The following is a 19,728-nucleotide window of genomic DNA, read 5'->3' as shown; positions in this document are numbered from 1 at the left end:
ATCCCTGCTCATACATATGAATATACTTTTTAAAAAATATATATTTAAAGTAATTCTTATGTTGAATGTGTCTATTTCATTATTTTGAAGTAGCAGAACTCAGAGAACATCCTTTTAATTTAATGTGTAGAGCGCGATGAAATTGGCTGTAATTTAAAGCGAGCTGATAGAAACGTGTCTAGGGGGCTGTGTATCAGCTCCAAAGCGCGTCAGAAGTGTAAGAGGGGTATACAGCCCTTTACTGTCTCCATTAATCATGTATGAAAGGCTTCAAACAGCACAGCCGGCAGATTCTCTCTCCTTTATTCTTTTTCCTCAATAGCTGCTGGATTATGAAACTCGCAATTCCTACACATTCTCGGTGGAAGTTGCCAACCCGGTGGTGGATGCCCGTTTCTTGAGGAAAGGCCCGTTTAAAGATCAGGCCACGGTCCGGGTGATGGTCCTGAACGCGGACGAGCCCCCAAAGTTCTCCCAGAGCCGCTACCACCTGGACGTGTCCGAGAACTGCCCCCCGGTCTGCTCCGTCGGGCGGGTGTCCGCTGTGGACCCTGATACGGGACAGAGTAATAATATCAGGTGGGTGTATGGCTTCACTTAATTTGAGAACAGACTATAGAGTTAAGTACAAAATTGACTAAAGAGGAGGTATTAATAATCTCATAAAACATCACTATTTTACACTTTGCTGGTTAGAAAATGACAAATTTAATCCAAAAGAGCGCGATCTCCAATACCATCCCCCTCTTGCTCCCCTTTGCTGCGCAGCTGTTTCAGTAAAGAGAAAAGAAAGAAAAATATCTGTGGCTGTAGTGAAGCAATAGCCAGTGGTTTCACTTCACCATGAGCGTATTAAGCTTAGCAAGACATCGAGGACCTCAAGAGGAACTTTATGTGAAAGCAGCAGTTATTATATCACCGCGATGCTTAGAATATCCACTGGACAAGATCAAAAGACTAATGATGCACTAGCAGCTGGAAAAACAACTCCATGTTTGATGAGAAAACAACTTGGTACCATGCTAAAAAGCTCTAAAATGTCAATTTGGTCGACAACTAAGTCACTTACACTACTTCTGCCCAAACATTATATAGAAAATTATATCTTATTATTTTCCTCTCACTAATTTCCATATTTTCCCAGTTATGGCTTCATTTTGCCTTTACTCCAAAGTAAGTAACAACAGTACCTTTTTAATGATCATTTAGAAGTTGGAAGTGGAGCAAGTGTTCTTTGTATTGATAAATGAAGAGAGCCTCTAGGAAGGTCTCCATCCAGTGTAATATAAATGCCAAATCGATATGATACTCAGTCCAAACCAGAAGATGCTCGACTTGTTGTTGTATTATAATTGCAGAGTATCTTCCTAAATTGAACACTCAGTCAGTGCCATTACCTCTCCGCTGCCCGTCTTTGTACGTCCTTTATGAATGTTCATTGGCTTCTGTAGGTTCTCCATCGACCCGCAGACAGACCCCGAGGCCCTGTTCCGCATCGCCTCCGACAGCGGCTCCATCAGCACCGTCATGGAGCTGGACCGGGAGCTGGAGCAGTGGCACAACATCACTGTCATCGCCACGCAGAGGGGTACGTCCCGCGCCCCTCCGCCCCATCACCCCTCCGCCACCCCGCCGCTTCACTGCCCCGGGGCAAAGCAGCCAGCGCTGTTTAACGCACTCATATATTTCAGCGGGAGAAATGCCTGCAGTCCAGAGCACAAAGTGATGGAGATTCAATCATCACTATAATGTTAGGAATGGGTTTCTCTACTTTAGTGGACGGGATTCATTTATTTTATCACACTATACTCTTATTTCCCGTTAGAGGTTAAAGTTATTGACAGACTCTGGATTAACTTTAAAGTCAAGCCCCACTCTGGTGCCACTGGCTATTATTGGCATGTTTTTGGATGAAACTTACTATTTCCTAAACCTAAAATCCAAGGCAATTAGAGCTGTTATTTCAGTGAGAGAGTAAAAAGATACTTTTGAGTGGATTTGGCCACTGCTCGTAGCAAGGAGGTTGAGGGTTTGAGTCCCAGTGTGGAGTTTGCATGTTCGTCCTGTGCCTGGGTAGGTTCCTCTGGGTGCTGCAGTTTCCCCATGAACCCAAAACATGCACAATAGGTGAATCCTCCAGGTTGATTCTGACTCCACTGCGGCTTCTTTCAAGTTGTAATTTGCACTTTATTTGAATTTAAACGTTACTGGAACAACTTTTCAGAAATGTATTATGTTTGCGAATCATGCCAGTTTGTTTATGTACGGGCAAAGATTTGGTTGAGTTATTGCAGGCACAGGAAAAGTAATTTATTTTGATAAAAGAGTGAATTATCTTTGACAGAAAATAATGCTACATTTATGTTATTTTCTGTTTATACAAAGTTGGTAATGTGAAAACGCACTTGGAGCGGAAAGTGAACACATTTATGAAGCTAAATTGTTAAGTGGGATTGTTGACACTAAACCTTTTTGGATAAAAAGTAACCATCTGGATCTGGCATTGCTGCAGTTGACAGGAGGAGAGTGGAGTACAGAGAGGACAGAGAAGTACAGAGAGAAGTTCAGGTTTTGGTGCAGCCACAGAATGTGGCCAAGTAATGCGTTCGACTGACTACCTGAATATACTGAATGACTTGGTTATTCCATCAATAGATTTTGTCTTCCCTGACGGCACGGGCATATCCCAAGGATTCATCAAAGAGTTTCAGGGAGACGTCATTTTCACACAGGGATTGGCCATTTCAGACCTAAACCTATAGAGAATCTGTGGGATGTGATGGGAAACATGATCATGAGAAATGACCCTGTTAACTGCTAGGGCAGAGTTATTTTCTCCAATACGCATATCCAAATCTCAAAGTGTATTGCTTGGAGCGCTTACAGCCTATCCTCCAGTGTGATACCTCATTTGAAAGCCAGGACCATCCCAAACCTCTGACCCTAAACCTAGCCCTGTGATCAGTGAGGACGGCAAGTAACAGGTTAAGCAACACAACACAGAAAATAATTCTGTCAATACTAGAGTGTGTGGCTTTTTGTGTTTGATGGCGACTTTTCATTATGGCCTGGCAGCGCATAAGAAATATAAATGTCAAAATCTATTGTCCTGTTGCATAAAAAGAGACTATATTTGATTTGTAGCTCTTTGGCTGTGGCTTGTTTGTATCTTTGGCTATACAGTACGTCAAATGTATTGTGGTAAGCTGATTCAGTGTACTATATCTATGATGGGTTGTCTATACTGGCAAACCCTCCATCGGATCAAATAAAGCACTTCACCAGAGTTTCCATTAGACCTGAGTAGAAGCACAATAATACAAAGTGGCAGAGATTCAGCCTTCGCTCTAATATCAGCGGATGTTTGTCTCTTTCTTTCAGACAATCACAACCTGGTGTCCCGGGTCGTGGTCGCCATAGAGACCCTGGACCAGAATGACAACGCTCCGGAGCTGGACAGACAGTACTCCACCTCTGTGTGCGATTCGAGCGCTCCGGGACAGGTCTGCTCCCAAAACCATCCGCCGTTTCCAATCAACGTGCCCCCCCCCCCCTCTCATCCGACCAAAATGTTATTAAAAGTTTCACCTGTGCACAAGACAGGCACACAAACTAAAATAGAGGCGAGAGTTTCTCAATACAGCCTGCAAAATGGGGAGAAATACCTCAGGAGATAGAAGGGATGAGCTGTTAACCCTGGTGTTGCCGGGTTGATCCAGGAAAAGTTGTGGTCTGGGTTTACTCCCGAGAGTCGCCAGTCTCCAAGTAAATGCATAAAAATCCTGGCTTTCCTCGAAGAAATTGTTTTGTAGGAAATATATGAGCAAAACAGCAACCAAGCAACAAAACAAAAAAACCAAGCCTGTGTGCCAAGCCTTGCCCAAAAGTCGCTGGTATATCCGCAGTCACATCTGTTGCTATGTCCTTAGATAAAGCACTTCACCGACCTTTCCTCCAGTGTTTATGCTTAAATATGGTAAATGCGTGGGTCCGTGAGAGTGAATTGGTGAACGGTTACTTAATGTAAAGTGCAGCGAGTGCCCATGAAGGGAGAAAAGTGCCATTTAAAGACAGCCATTTGTCAATTTTCCCAAATAATGTGCACATTAGCGACACCTTTTAAAGCGTGTCGGGACTATCTGACTGCATTAAACAATATAACTGTGCATAATGCAGACGAGGAATACAGACCATGGAAAGCCAAGCACATTATGATTTCTTTTTTCATATGGAGGTTGTTAATGGATCATAATGCAGTCGTTTTTAGCGTTAACTCTCAAAATCTATGTATGTAGATCGTCAAGCGAGTGACCGAGCTTTGTGTTTTTAGCAAGGTACAGCCATGTCTTACCCTGCCATACTTTAACACAGGGACTGGCATCTCCATTCATTTTCAGACTCTGATTGCTAACGTTGTTTGTTGCCTTGAGGGTGGATTTTTAGCAAATAAAAAGTAGCATTCAACATGTAACCCCTAAAACGCACAATCGCATGACAAGTCAATATCTTCTTCTCAAATGCTTACGATTCTGAAAAAAAAAAAAAATCCTATTATAAACGTTATTTTCTTGTTTTATTGCACAGGTGGTCCAGGTTTTGCGGGCCATCGATCGGGACCAGGGGAGTCAGGACATGCCCATTCACTTCAGCATGCCCCCAGAGTCCAGCAGCGCCCTCAACCTCTCCATCAAAGAGTCCGGAGGTAGATCTGCCTTTCAGTTACTTTCTCTGTTCTTTATGCTTGATGCACCAGCCTGAAATGGCACCACCAACATGAGCGGGGACTGTGTTAATGTGGGTCTTTGTGCATTAGTGGTGGCAACGGGGTGTGATGGAAAATCTGCAAAGGCTCAGTCATGGAGAAAAGTGTACAGTTTGTTCATTGTGTTCCATCGCGAGTTAAGGCCAAATGTCTGACCTGGTGTTGTGTCAGTAAGTGACTATTGGACTAAATATTGTTTTAATAGAAGATTTTTTTTTTCCTTTTTTTTCATGCTACACTGTTCTGCCTTACAAAGCCTGCAAGTCAAAAATGTTAAAAAAAACAAAACATTAAAATTTGAATTAAGTTCTAGGTGTGAATAACAATGCTAAATTTCAGAACAGCTGTGTGAATCTCCGTGACTTGGTAGAGGTACATTTGATTTAGTCATAAACAAATAACTCTCTGGCGACTTTTCACTGGATTTCATCTTGTCCCTCTCTTTGTCATGCTCGACTCCGGCCAGAAATGTCACTTTGTCATTTTGTGCCTGGCGAGTGTTTAATGTTATGTTTTTGGCGTGTGATCAGGTGTGACAGCCAGTCTGGTGCTGCAGTCCGCCCTGGAGCCTCTGCCTGGCTTCTCCACCTCCTCCCTCACCATGTACGTGCCAGTTGTGCTACGTGACGGGGCGTCCGGGCTCACCAACACTGGCACCGTCACCGTGACCATTTGCCCGTGCCTGCGAGGGGGCATGCAGACCGAAGACAGGGGGCGCCAGAGAGACAGGAGGTGGGAGAGGCACATGGTGTGTCTGCCCGTCCCGTCCGCTTCCCCCTCGCTCATATTCAGTTTGGTCACTCTGCTGGCCATGCTGGCCTGTGTCACCACTCTCCTGGGTACGTGCAGCTGCAAGCCAACGTGACTATATACACGAGGGCTGTTTGACCAATGTGCTGTTTATTTAATGTTGAAGACTGAAGTGAAACAATCCACTAGCAGCAATGGATACACAAATTAGAGAAACAATGAAAGACCCAAAGTGGGACAAAAATACAAAGCAATCACTTTAAGGCCCTCTACTTCATTTGTTTGTTTGGTTACAAACCTTGAAAGCGTTTTGAATGTTAGTCATGGTCCAAACTCATTCTTACGTTTCTAACGCATTTCCAACATTGCTATTCTTCACAGAGATTATCTTTCAGGGAGAAACACACTGCTTCAACTAAGGACAAAATGTATTCCACGATTAGAAAAAAATCTGGTATTGCTGGGTTTCAGGTGACATCACAGAGTTCTAAAAGCGTATAATAACTATACAGGTGGGGGGCAGGTCAAATTATTTTGTATTTGAGGAGAATGTGATAATTTCACACTCCCATGTGGGGGGCAGGAACCAGTTGTTCCTATTAACTGTATTACACTTTCACAAGTAGTATCTAAAAGGAAAATGTATGAATTACAAAAATGATCATTAATATCATTGACTGGGTCCATGATCTCTGTGTGCAACACCAAAAAAAAAGAAAGAAAGAATTGTACCTGTATAAATATGATAGGCCTTTAGAACGCTGTGATGTCCCCTGAAACCCGGCAACAGGGCCTTAATAAAGGTAAAGATATCCTTTGTTTTTGGAGCGAAGGTGGTAGAGCTCATCTTGACCACAAGGCGGGCAGGTCAATCCGACCTGTCGTGTTCTCGGACAAGACATGTCCCCCACCTTTGGGAATGAGGCATGCGAGTGATTGATTGATTGATTGATTGATTGACAGCCATTTTCATCAGGGCAGCTGTGGCCAAAGTTGTTGCTTCCAACAACAGAGTGTGGGACGTGAATGAATAATATCTTGATTGCTTTGTGAAACATGTGAAAGGCTTTTAGCAGCTACAAAGTTATTTTAATATTCACTTTGAACTGAATCTTGATTTAACAACACAAATTGCAAACTCAATTGCAACACTTGACTGGAAAATCACATTTAGGCTTTTCCCCCAAAATTGTGCAGCCAAAACTGATAAATCCATAAGAACATATCCAAACCATGGACATATTCTCACCTACATTTGAATTGGAAGGTGATTTCAAACTTTTAACCTGTATTCATGTGAAGAGTGAAATCATTGAGCTCGTGCCTTTTTTAAATGATTTTAATGCCCTGCCTTTACTGCAAACACTGACTTTCTGAAGTTGACACTGATCTTTTTTGTCGTGTGGCTTTTTAACTCATCTTGTTTTGTTGCCCCTCAGTGGTGTGCGCCCTGTCCGTGTCCCTGCGCCATCAGAAGCGGGACTCCCACTCTGCCTTCGAGGAGGATGATGTCAGAGAAAACATCATCTCCTACGACGACGAGGGGGGAGGGGAGGCCGACACCGCCGCCTTCGACATCACGGCGCTTCAGAGCATGCACCGGATACAACACATTCAGAACAACAGTAGGAACATGTGAGTGACCATAGTTTCAGCAACTTGTTATCGTTAAGGTCAAACAGTTTAACATTTCACTCAGAAAACAAAATTTAAAACAAAAAAACTGAAAACTTAAATAAAAAGCGCTGTCTAGCTGAGCATTAGGAACAAATTTGGTATCGCTGGAATGTTCATGTTTTGACATTTAAGTTGCTCACATCAAAATATAACTGTGAATGTTCCGCCGTGTGGCTTTAATTTCACAACTTTATAGTGCTACTTTGTTATAGAAGTAACACACTAGAGTAAGGCCACTACCTATAATTAACATAATGCTTTTATGGTCAATCTCTTCTGTGCCAAAGGCTCCATTTTACAAGGAAAAAACACCCCCCAAACTACAGCTTAATATCAGTAGACATAATTAGATGGATAAAAGCTCTATTTGTTCATACTGACTGCTTGAAACAACCTTCAACGTCAAGGACATTAACATGTTAAAGCTTCCTTAAAACAGCGATAAAATAGCTGATAGTTCTGTTAAATGAGTTTATCAACAAACATGGCTAGAATGCTCCTAAAAAATGTCATAAACTAGACTAAATCGAGTGCTCTCGATGAGTGAGTTTATCATGGTTGTGAGCAAAACAACGTGAATAGTCTGTTCTTACAACATAAACACACTCACCAAATCCTGGGCTGCTTGTAAAGTTGGAACAGCACCCCACAGGCACAAGTGTCTGTGCTAAAAGAGCAGGGAAAAAGGTGAGACAAGAGGTGACATGACTCAAACTAAGGCCTCTCTGTTTTGAAGAAGTAACTAGTACTAAGATTACTTGGACACCCAAAACTGATTATATTATGTTTCTCTAGCCATCGAATTTGAACCATGTTTGTATTAACTATATGTATTACACTGCCTGACCAAAAGAAAAAAGTCACCACCTGAATTTAACTCACTGTTCTGATCTGGGGTTGCTGCAGTTAGTTCTAGGTTTAGTAACACTGAAGCTGTTTTTCCACTGGCAGACACTGCACAGCCCAGTGCCTGGTCAACCTGGTTGTGTGAGCTTTTCGACTGCTGAGGCCAGGGCCAAACCTGTCTGACCAGGTATAAGTTTTGGCACCGACCTCTGGCTGTGGCCAAAGCACGCTGAACCGTGACAAACGTGACGTATTTGCCATGGCACCTCTGAATGATTCCATAACCCTACCAGAAGGCAGCTTTGTCCACATTTATTCTCATCGCGGCTTACAAAACTTTTAATGACGTTCTGTACAGCGTGCTCATCTGTGGGGGCGCCGCCCACAACACCTGCAGTTGTGTTATGAAAACAAGCGTGTACTGAGAAGAGTCGATACATGATATTGCGAGCACATCGATCGTGGCGTGCCCGGTAGAGCAGAGTTTAGTGGAAAGACGCCATAATTGCCCTAAGAGTGAGATCAGCTGACGACCTGAGCATCCTGGATGATTTGTCAGCTCACATTGTGAAAGAGTGGTTCAGGGAGCATGACATAATTTTAGATTGACCACCACAGAGTCCAGATCTTAAACCATTGTGAATCTTTGGAATGTGCTGGAGAAGGCTTTGCACAGTGGTCACACTCTCCCATCATCAATATAAGAACTTGGTGAAAAATTATTGCAACACTGGTTCTTTTGACATTACTGACGCTTATTGAAACAATGCCACAGCAAATGTGTGTGACCTTTTTCCTGTGGTGACTTTCTTTTTGGTCCGGCAGGGTTTGTTGTAATGACAAAACAGCAGGAACAGAGAATCATCAAAGCTGTCGAGGTTCAAATGTTTTGCCAAAGTCATATTTTGAAATGAACTCAGTATTACCATATTCAAGTCCATTAATGTAGGACTTACTCTTGCATGCTGTTTGTGTGACATTTATCTGTGTGGCACAGATGGTACACGCAGACCACAGCGCCCCGAGCCAGGACGTACAGCTGGAGTCGTGCCCCTCGCCCCGTTCCAGACTCGCAGAGGCCGGGGTCTGCCCCCCTCTACGGACGCCTCTGCTACGGGCTCCAGACCCTGCCCCAAACCCTGCCTGTGCTGCGAGATTACCCCACAGTCGGACCACTCGAGGCGGGGCTACAGCTGTCCCAGTTCACCCCGGGGATCGGCCCGGGACTCTCCGCGGGGCTGACCACTGGGGGGCGCCTCCGAAATTCTTTGGTGACCCCAAACCACAGCACCTTTGAGACGCTGCTGCGCTCGCCTCAGATAAGCTCCACAATTTACGAAGCCGAGCACACGGCGGAGCAGAGCCAGAACAAAGACGGACCGGGGGGCATTGAGGGCAAGACAACAGAGGAGAGGAAGAATGAAGAGAAAGAGCAAGCTAAGGTCAGACTGGTAAAACATAGTGCTTATTTCATTATTATCCTGAGTTGGCTTTCAACTTTTCTCATGAAGAAATCTGTGCTGCTTCCAAAAACTAACGCCAAACTGAACCAAGTCCAAAAAGGGCTGGAATAGACCTAAATTTGCTTGTAAACCAAGGAAAGACCCAACTTTAATACAAAACTAATGCATAAATGAAATGGTGCCTTATTACGAATTGTGTTCTCTGACTTCATTTATCAAGAGAGGTGCTAATTAGCGAGCACCATTTGAAATATCCTGTATTACACATTTAGGGCCCCTGATATGTAAATGACGGAAATTGCTTTAATACAGATCCACTATTGCACACTTGCTTTGCACTCGGTAAATAACCCCTTTTGTATGAAATTGAAACAGGAAGGCTTGTTGTTTTTCCACACACTCTACAAGACGCCCAAATGCCACACTGTACTAACATATGAAATGACTCCCAATGTCTAAGTGTGTTTGAGAAAGGAAAACACAGACGCCATTAACTAATACATTGCTCTTTTATGGCTTTCCATGAAACAAAATGAAATGAAGATCACTTTAGGAACAGCTCAGTGGAGCACATCCCACACACCGCAGACAGATGCTGATTTAAGCACCGTTCTGGGTCCAGTTACAGCAGTTTTTAATCCTCTCCATGTACCACTGCTCAACATGTTTCCTGAGAATATAATTACATGGATAACAGTGTACGCCATAGAACATTTTTTACTTCCTTTGTTTTAATCCACCACACATCACAAAGCACATAGTCGTGATAGAAAGCCTAATAAACCACAGGGTTCAGCATAATTTGTTGGTTTAGGCATTGCCTGCACAAATAATGGAGTTATTTTGTGCACTTTGTAAATCAAAAGGGCAAACACTCCCTCCTGCATTCTGTAGGGCAGTGTTTCCCAACCAGGGTCACTTGAGCGTTTAGCAGGGGGTACTTGGAATGATTTCAGGTTAAAAAAGAAAGTGAAACTTTCTTTTAGGATTTCATTATTATTTTCAAAGGAAAGTTAGTTTCAATGATGTTTTCGAGTTCAAAGTTTCAGTATTTTTGCTTTATTTTTTAACTGGAGATGCACCGATCCAGCTTCTTTTTTTCTGCTGACAATACCGGGTTTTGAGTATCTGCCGATACCCGATATTTACCGATACCACTTTCTTAAAAGTGGCTTTCTCTGAGGGAAAAATTGTATTGACTCTTTACTCTATTTTAAGATCAATAAAGTTATATTCAATTGTCATGATATTATAGATCAGTTATCAGTTAGGCTATATCTATTGATAAACTCTTGGATAAGCATTTAACAAGGATCACTGGACTTTTCTACACTAATTATCCTTGCGTATATGACAGGCTTTAGGCTACATTAATATAAACAACTCACATGAAGTGACATGATCATTACAAATATGTTAGATCAGTTATCTGCTTTGTTTCAGCAGTGGTATTAGGTATTTCTATGTTTGCTTGCTAACTTTAGCATACTGATGCTAACCGTGGCGATCAAAACTGCGGAGGTTGAAACTAACTCAGCGATTGAATTCCCCTGGTTGTTATTCTCGAGGTAAAGGGTAGCCTAAATGAACGACTCGAGGAGTCGGTAACCACTGCTGTAGGGCTGCACAAATACTTATCAAATAGTGAGGCCTGTTGTTTTGTCCTCTGCAAACATGAAATGCATTCTTGTAACGGTTTAGCTATATTGCTTCTAGAATACATTGCAAATCTAATGTCTGTATACGATTTCAGAAGTATACTCAATATGAATATTTCTGAAATTGTGTTGTCGTATATGTACTATCCAGGAAACCCACATCATAGTTTTGAGAACCATTGCTGCGCCTCGTTCCCCTCTCCCTCTCCTCTCCGTCTATACAGTGCAGTAAAGTAAACACTTGCATAAATATTTAATGCCTTTAACAACACACAAATTACATTTATGGCTGTGTTGAGGCCGAGGCAGAGGTTGAGGACAGAATGATGTCACGATTTTGTCATCCGAGCTGCAGGAGTGTTGGTTTTTGCATGTTTATGAGTCCATGTGCCGGAGGGCCGTAAATACCAGATTAGCTGACATATGGCTGCCTGCACTGTGGGTGTAAATAAACGCTTCATAATTAAAAATGTGTTTGAAAAATGGAGACATGTGCTTGGTTGAAATTAGGACTGCGCAAACAATATGAGAAAAACATGCAATATATTATTAACCACGGTGAGTGTAAGAATGATTAAATATGTTGGCGTATAGTGTAGTCTTTAGAGGATCATTTATACTCACTGCAGTGTCAAAGTAACAGGACCACGACAGGATCAGGAGAGTGAAAACTACTTATCGACTTGTGAAATTGACAAATGTTATTGTTGGGTTTTTTTTACTCTGAAATTTGCCTAAATTGAACAAATGTGGCAGTAAAGCTGTGTGTCTGTATCAGCTCTGTGATTAGCCGGCCACTGGCCCGAAGTCAGTTCAGCAGGCTGGCACCCTCTAAGCCAGGGGTGTCAAACTCAAATACACAGTGGGCCAAAATGTAAAACTTGAACAAAGTCGCGGGCCACCATTGAACAAATGAACCTTTTAATATGGACCCAAACAAGATTTGCTTGAACATTGAATATGGAACAAGCAACACCTATTACTATACAATATATAACTTAATAGTCCAGATATGCAAAATCTGAAAAAAAAAAGTATAATACCGGTGGGCCCGCTCGAGTAGTCATTTGGTATAGCCTCGCGGGCCAAATATAATTACATTGCGGGCCAAATTTGGCCCGCGGGCCAGAGTTTGACACCTATGCTCTAAGCAATCCAATATATAACTCTGGTCTGACTCCTTCCCACAGCAGAGGTGCAAATTGAAAACCAGACGATTACTGAGGAAGACTCTTGGATGAGTGGAAATAAATCTGCAATTATCAAACAGCGGCACAACTTTGGGAGAAAAAACACACACACACAACTATACACACAAAACTATTTGCATGTATGTTTCAAAATAAAGATTTAGTCCACAGTGCACATTTTAAATAACTTTGGACATTAAAGGGACTATACGGGGTTTAAAATTATGTATTTTCCGCCCTCTACATGTTTCAGCCATGTCCTAATGTGTAGAATGAGCCCGGACCTATTCACCACAACTGCCTCTAAAATCCTGCACTTTCACTCAAAAAGTTGTTATCGGGTCCGAAGTGCCGTCATGCACGAGTTTAATATAGAAGGTGCAGTTACATGTATGACCTGAGGTGGCAGTAGTGAGTATAAAATAGCCAACTTGAATCTAGCCCCTTTAAAAAAGAAAATATCACAAAACTAATACAAGAATCTACAAAGTTAGCCAGTTTTATTTGAGATAAATCCTTACGGAGACAGACATTTTCGTATTTCAGAGGAAATTACGTTATCTAAATTACTGCAATTCTTGTAATTCACCAATGGCAAACTTTAAAATTGCAGTTTAAATTGTGGTTTGCCCAGATAAGGATATATTTGCTTTACAATGAACTTGTACGAGCGATGACATGCGCGAACAGAAGATGAATGAACGTTGCTGCTTTGACTGACCACATTGACCCCTCTCTGATACATGACACTGCGATGTATTTTGTTTTTTGTTGTGTGGACTCTCTGTTTCGTAATGCCGTGCAGCCTTAATCTGACTGTAGTTTTTTGTTTCGTTGCAGACAGCAGAGCCGGAGAGAACATCAGTGCCCCTCGGTGTGAGCGTGCCCTACTGCGACCCCAGTGAGTCTTACCAGAGTCAGACCAGCTCCTCTTCAAACGCGCCCGAGGGGAGGCCCGACTCGTCCCAAACCCAGATCAGCACCAGCTGCACCATCGACGAATTCGACACTGACTCCTCCATTTCCTCTGTTTTAGAGCAGAGTTACTCAAACGGAGTCCCCGCTGTGCCCTTCGTAAAGTCGGACACTTACAGCATTGTGGGGTCCCTGAATGCCAGTAGCAAAGCAATGAATGGGACTAATTTAAGCAGTAGCGGCTTGTACGGCGGCGGGGGGCCTCCACTGCTGAACATGTACAAGGACGCACAGCCTATACCTCCAGGCGTACTGAAAAACAACAACAGCAGACCGGCCAACCCACAGCCGCTGGGCATGGAGGAGCTGCTAAACGTGCGCCTCAACCACGTGACTTTTGACCTCTCGCAGCCGCCGTACGACTCGCTGCAGACGTACGAATTCGAGGGGCGGGACTCGAGGGCGGAGTCGCTGAGTTCGCTGGAGAGCAGCGGGGAGAAGGACAGCGGGAATACAGAGACAGAGGGTGGAGGGGGCATGGAGGAGCTGAACGAGAAGTTTCAGAAGCTGGTGGAGATCATCCGAGAGCGGCAGAAGGAGCGGCAACAGGCGGAAGATACCAACGGGGAGACGGCCAAACAAACTGAGCACAAGCAGCAAGAAACACAGAGGTTTTTAGATTTTTAGAGCGAGATAAAGTAGGCTAAGTCACACCAGTCACGCCGCCAAGCGGTAAAAATACACATCCGCCCATTACGCAGCGGCGGATACAAGACAGCTCTCTGCGGCGTGTGACTGAAAGAGGGGCAGCTGTAAACAGTGGGGAAGAAGCACAAACTGAAGAGGGTTTTGACAGCAACTCAGTGAGCTGGTAACTCCATTCAGACGCTTGGTTGGAAATAGGTTGCGTTCTAGATTGAATGCCGTGCAGTATTCTCAGACGGGGCCAGCCAAAATGACTGATTACGCTAGAGTAAAAGGATATATGTTTTAAGAGACTATTTATTTCAAAGATTAAAACCATGTATTAGAAAATGCACAAACAGTGGTGAGTGACATTTATTCATTTATTTATTCTTTTATTTACAAGATCAACTAGTGTAAATGTTAGTTCTATTCTTACCGTGGTTCTCAAACTGCGTGCACCACCGATGGGCCCCTTCATGTGCCTGAGGGCCGTCTGTGATTTTATCCAAGATAATCTAGTTCATGCTTTAGCAATGGCTTTAAGTTAGTCGTGAACATGATATAGTTCAAATTAGACGCGGTGTAGACTTAATTTTAATTTTGAACTCGGTGGGAAAGTTTGAGAACCGCTGTGTTAGGATGTTTACCGAAATCATACCCGACTGAATATCGAGTTTATTGAATCACGGGGCTACACAAACAAAGACGTTTTCACCTTTTTTTGTAAATTCACCGATGAGTTGAATGAAACATCTTGCGGCAGTTTCCTTTTCTTATTTCTTTTTGTCCATGTCGATCGGTCGAGTAATTGTTGAGATAATGGCGATTAAACCCCGCTCGAAACCTCTGTATAATCTCCTGCGGTTGAAAGCTAAGACGAGAGCGTGAAAAAACCCACAAGAGGAAGAGACGTTGCAGCACCTAGAAAGTGTTTGACAGTGATGGACTTTACGCGCAGCTCGGAGGCAGCAGTCTGACGGACCGGGCGTCGGGAAAATCAGAGCTCACTGTACAGCCATCACCTCCACCCTGTCTAATAAACGCATAACCAAAATGTCACTTCTCGCACCGCGCTTGTTACTGAGATTCGCAATGTACTCGGGCTTTCGAAAGTGATGAAAAATTAACTTTCTTTATCTGAAATATTGATTCTGAGCCCTGAAAGCTTCATTGTTCGCGGGGGAAGTAAGGAGAAGAAGAAGAAAAGAAAAAAAGTTCATCAAATATTGACTGTATCTGTTTTAGTTTAATATTGATATTTTAATAGCGGCGTATTCACTGTAGGGACTTAGGGCTTAAATGCGATATTTGCATCTAAAACGAAGGGGTCTGAGGCTCTTATACTGTCACGTGTTTACAGTGGTGCGTGTGTGATGCAGCTACTGTCGCTCCACATATCGTCAGGCCCTTTGAGTCGGTCCTGTCAGCTGCAGAGACTATAAAAAGTAGCAGAACATTGCTCACTATGCAATTTGCACACAGGTGGAGATGATCTGATTGTCACTGTGGTGTACTCCTGTCAAAGTCCAGTAAAAGCCTCTATGTGTGGACACGAGTGGGGATCTGGTTGTTATTGCTTTCTAGACTGGAGAAAAGACTTGGAAAAAAAAAAAAAAAACATCTGTGGCTGAGTGGCTTTCAACTTAAAAGCCTTATACCTGATTTCTTTTTTTGGGGGGTTTCCAAGTAGTGGAATAAAATTTGTTTTGTCCTGTAGCAAAGTAGTTGTGATATTATTTGAGCAAATGTATTAAAAATGATGACATAGGAGGTTCCTAAAACAATTTCAGTTTGTTTCTTATAGGCTATTATCTTTATGTGTTTTGTGGGGCTACGGTTTCGGAGCACAGCCAGACTAAAGCGGCTTCAAAGGAACAAAGCACTGTTTTAGTGTATTGTAAAAAGCAGACACTAGGGGAAAACACAGACTGGCATTTGGGGACCACTGTGCATTTAATTGAAAGAAACATTTTTATCGATTGTGAACTAGCAGGCTAGTTGGTGTTGTTTACATTACCGTGGGACATGTTATGGAGGCGCGAACCCATTCCTGTGAAGAATCGGGACTGTTAGAAATCCATTTGGTTACTAATGAGTTTGGTGAATAATTAACAATTTAAGGCAAGCCACGTTTATTTGAAGAGTACAATTCAAAGTGCTTCACAGTTGCATAAAATTAAAAGAAAGCAGAGAAAATCAATCCATAAAACATCAACATAAAAATGTATGTATGTTCTTACTTGAGCTTAGACGATTACAAACCAACTCGCCTAAGCTCAGGTAAGAACATATCGCAAGGTGGAAAAACGGTGGCCTGTTCCTTTAATTTGTCTTATGCATGGGTACAAATTACTTTTTTCAGCCTGGATTCGAGCATTGTCAGAGTTGAGGCCTGTCTGACATCCTCATGAAGACTGTTCCAGATTTAAGCTGTATATTTAGTCCTGACTCTGGGAACCACCAGGAGACCCCTCCCTGAAGTTCTCAGGGCCCGAGATGGTTCATACGGCTGTAACATGTCAGAGATGTACTTTGGTGCAGAGCTGTTTTAAATTCTATTCTCCAAGCGACAGGAAGCCAGTGCAGAGACCGAAGCACTGGACTAATATGGTTGTATTTCCTGGTTCTTATCAGCATCTGGATGTACTGCAGCTCTAACAGTGAGCAGGCCCTTACAGTAGTCTAACTGCTGGAGACAAATGCATGGATAAGTCTCTCTAAGTCTGGTTTCCACACTATTCCTCTGATCTTGGCAATGTTTTTCAGATGGTAAAAAGCTGATGATGTTATTGCTTTGGTGTGGCTGTTTAAGTTCAGGTCTGAGTCCGTGATTACCCCTATATTTCTAAATTGATTTTTCGGTTTAACAATTCAACATTTCCATCATTCAAAAGAAATCAGTTATAGGACCGTAAAAACATTTCACCAAACCTACATCAAGGAAAGGTCTCCAGGCGCTGGTTGATCGATGCTCCTTGCAGGGTGCACCAAAGGATGGGACAAATGCAGGGACAGTGAAGTTCTTGAGATCTTTAGTGTGCCCATAGAAAAATGTGTTCTGCGTATTTGACACATTCTTTGATGCTACTGGGTGACTTGTCGTGAGCATTTGGTGACTGCAATGCACCCTTCTCCAGATCTTGAGCCAGGAGGTTAGGGCCCCTAACCCCTAACCTTAATCCTAACCCTAATCTAAACCCAATTCTAACCCTAACCCTAAAACCACATCTTGACCCTCAAACAGTCCTTCAAATAAGTGAGAACCCCCCAAAATGTCCTCACTTTACAAAAATGTCCTCACTCTGTTGGTTAAAAACTCAAACTGGTCCTCACAATGTTGTAAGTTCAAGCACACACACACACACACATGCACAATCTTTACTTCTATCTTAGTGAGGACACTCATAGACATAATGTATTACCCAGACCCTAACCTTAATCCTAACCCTAATCTAAACCCAATTCTAACCCTAGCCCTAAAACCACATCTTGACCCTCAAACAGTCCTTCAAATAAGTGAGAACCCCCCCAAAATGTCCTCACTTTACAAAAATGTCCTCACTCTGTTGGTTAAAAACTCAAACTGGTCCTCACAATGTTGTAAGTTCAAGCACACACACACACACACACACACACACACACACATGCACAATCTTTACTTCTATCTTAGTGAGGACACTCATAGACATAATGTATTACCCAGACCCTAACCTTAATCCTAACCCTAATCTAAACCCAATTCTAACCCTAGCCCTAAAACCACATCTTGACCCTCAAACAGTCCTTCAAATAAGTGAGAACCCCCCAAAATGTCCTCACTTTTCAAAAATGTCCTCACTCTGTTGGATAAAAACTCAAACTGGTCCTCACAATGTCGTAGTACAAGCACACACACACACACACACCCACACGCACTCGCACTCTGGAATACAACCCAAAACCTCCCTGTTGTGAGGCAACGATCTCTGCTCCACTTTCAGACTGAACATTGAGCAAATGCTTTACAGTGCAACAATATCCAGCTCCCACACAGGATTATTCACTTTTGTGTTCGCTCATCCAGATTTACCTCCCAAACGCTTATTTCACTCCTACTTTATATGGCAACAAATTAGGCAAAGAACCTATTACGCGTCCCACTACACACACTGGCATTGTTCCCGGCCCTGAACAAAAGCGACAACAAAATAATAATTCACTTTGAGATGGCATTGAGGGTTTTTTTTTGTTTGTTTGTTTTTTTTTCCCCTCCAACTGTCATCAGAAGACAATGACTCATCTCTGTTGCTATTTTCATGCTCATTTGTTTTACAGAAGGTACCGGCATGATGATGAGTAATTACCAAAAATAATGCAGCTTTTCAATAGTAATAATGAAATGTATTGGGCATTTCGCTCGGGCTCCGCGTCCTTCACGGCGCAGACAGAATTGAAGTCTTAATCGGCCTTCGGTCTAACTCTTTTCCAGCGGCTATCAAGGAGAATTCTGACAGAAAATCTTTGGCATCCTGACAAGAAAAATGAGCAGTACCAAAGGCCAAATTTCCTCAGGCGTTGCATGAAAGGCAGGCAGGGGAGAACGCAACAAGATATTACGACAAGCAATAAGCAGGCATCCGCGCTCTCCGAGTATATTGTCATTGACTTGCATATCAGGAACATAAAAGTCTGGGTTTTTTCCTCCCCCTTTCCTAACACGATGAGATACCGATTCCAGCATCTACAGATCACAGGGGGAACGTGCTGCATCCCAACTAGTGGCTAAATTTAGTCGTCCGAAATTACCATATCAGAAAATAGCGCAACAAAAGTAATTGAAATAACTTTTTCCACATTATGACAAGTGAATTATGGTGGGTGGAGTGGGGTCATCTTAGTTCAAACTGTGGTGTGCGTACCGTTGGTCATAGTTAAGTCATCTTGACTCAAGAGCAACAGTGTATGCCTCATTTGAAAGCTAAGACCTACAAAAATAAACATAGATTTATTTATTTTTCACCACGTTTTTCAACACATTTTCGTCACTATTCATTGTTTTTTTTTGTCATGTTTTTGTTGCTTTTTTGTCATGTTTTTGTTGCGTTTTCATCCATATGTTGAGGATTGTTTTGTTTTTAGATTTCATGTGCTCAGTTCAGGTGGGGGTTAAGAGGTTAAAGTGACTTGTCAGCTTGTTTCCATCATGATGATTTAGGCAAATTCTTATTCAACAACAATATGAGTGGAAAACACAATACTTTGCATTATTCCATCCATCCATTTTCTTCCACTTTTGGGCAGTTGTTGGAGCTGCCCAAATCACATTGCACCAGCCCCTATGGCTCCTCCTGCAGGTGGTGGGTCCACAGAAGGACGGCCTCACGATTCAAACCGGGCCTGTTGGTCTCTCATAAGGGGCTTCTGAACCGCTCTTTATCTGACCCGTCATAGGACCAGTTTGCCATGGGAGACCCTACCAGGGGCACGAAGCCCCCGACAAAAGAGCTCCCAGGATCATTTGGGTGCTCAAACCCCTCCACCATGTTAAGGTGGCGGTTCCAGGAGAGGACTTTGCCTTATATGAGACCTTATCAATTTGTATTTGAGTCGCAGCTTGACATTAGTGTGATGGTGGGTCCTGATGCCATGTCAGTGAGAACCACTGCTCTGGAGTCTAGGTTCTATTTCTATTATTTGGAAGCAATTCATGTTTTTCTCCTCCTTAACCTATCTGCTTTGGTACTCAATCCTACTCTGCTGTGGTTCCAAAAGTGAGGTCTGACCACACATCAGTCACATGA

General features: G+C 42.8%; 1 protein-coding gene across 1 annotated transcript in view; it reads left to right on the top strand.

Moving 5' to 3' along the window:
- Positions 1-14,537, top strand: part of cdh24a (cadherin 24, type 2a) — a 54,927-nt gene extending 40,390 nt beyond the window's left edge. Inside the window, exons 7-14 of the mRNA XM_079574863.1 lie at positions 323-579; positions 1,452-1,588; positions 3,382-3,503; positions 4,585-4,702; positions 5,293-5,601; positions 6,952-7,147; positions 9,033-9,477; positions 13,187-14,537. Of these exons, the coding sequence (XP_079430989.1) occupies positions 323-579; positions 1,452-1,588; positions 3,382-3,503; positions 4,585-4,702; positions 5,293-5,601; positions 6,952-7,147; positions 9,033-9,477; positions 13,187-13,948 (2,346 nt within the window). The 3' untranslated portion in view covers positions 13,949-14,537. The remainder of the gene's footprint in view (positions 1-322; positions 580-1,451; positions 1,589-3,381; positions 3,504-4,584; positions 4,703-5,292; positions 5,602-6,951; positions 7,148-9,032; positions 9,478-13,186) is intronic.
- The last annotated feature ends 5,191 nt before the right edge of the window (positions 14,538-19,728 follow it).

Source organism: Gobius niger (genome assembly GCF_951799975.1).
Source record: "Gobius niger genome assembly, chromosome: 17".
In the NCBI taxonomy this organism is placed as follows: Eukaryota; Metazoa; Chordata; class Actinopteri; order Gobiiformes; family Gobiidae; genus Gobius; species Gobius niger.
Note: the sequence above shows the minus strand (reverse complement) of the source record. Positions and strands in the feature narration are given on the sequence as shown.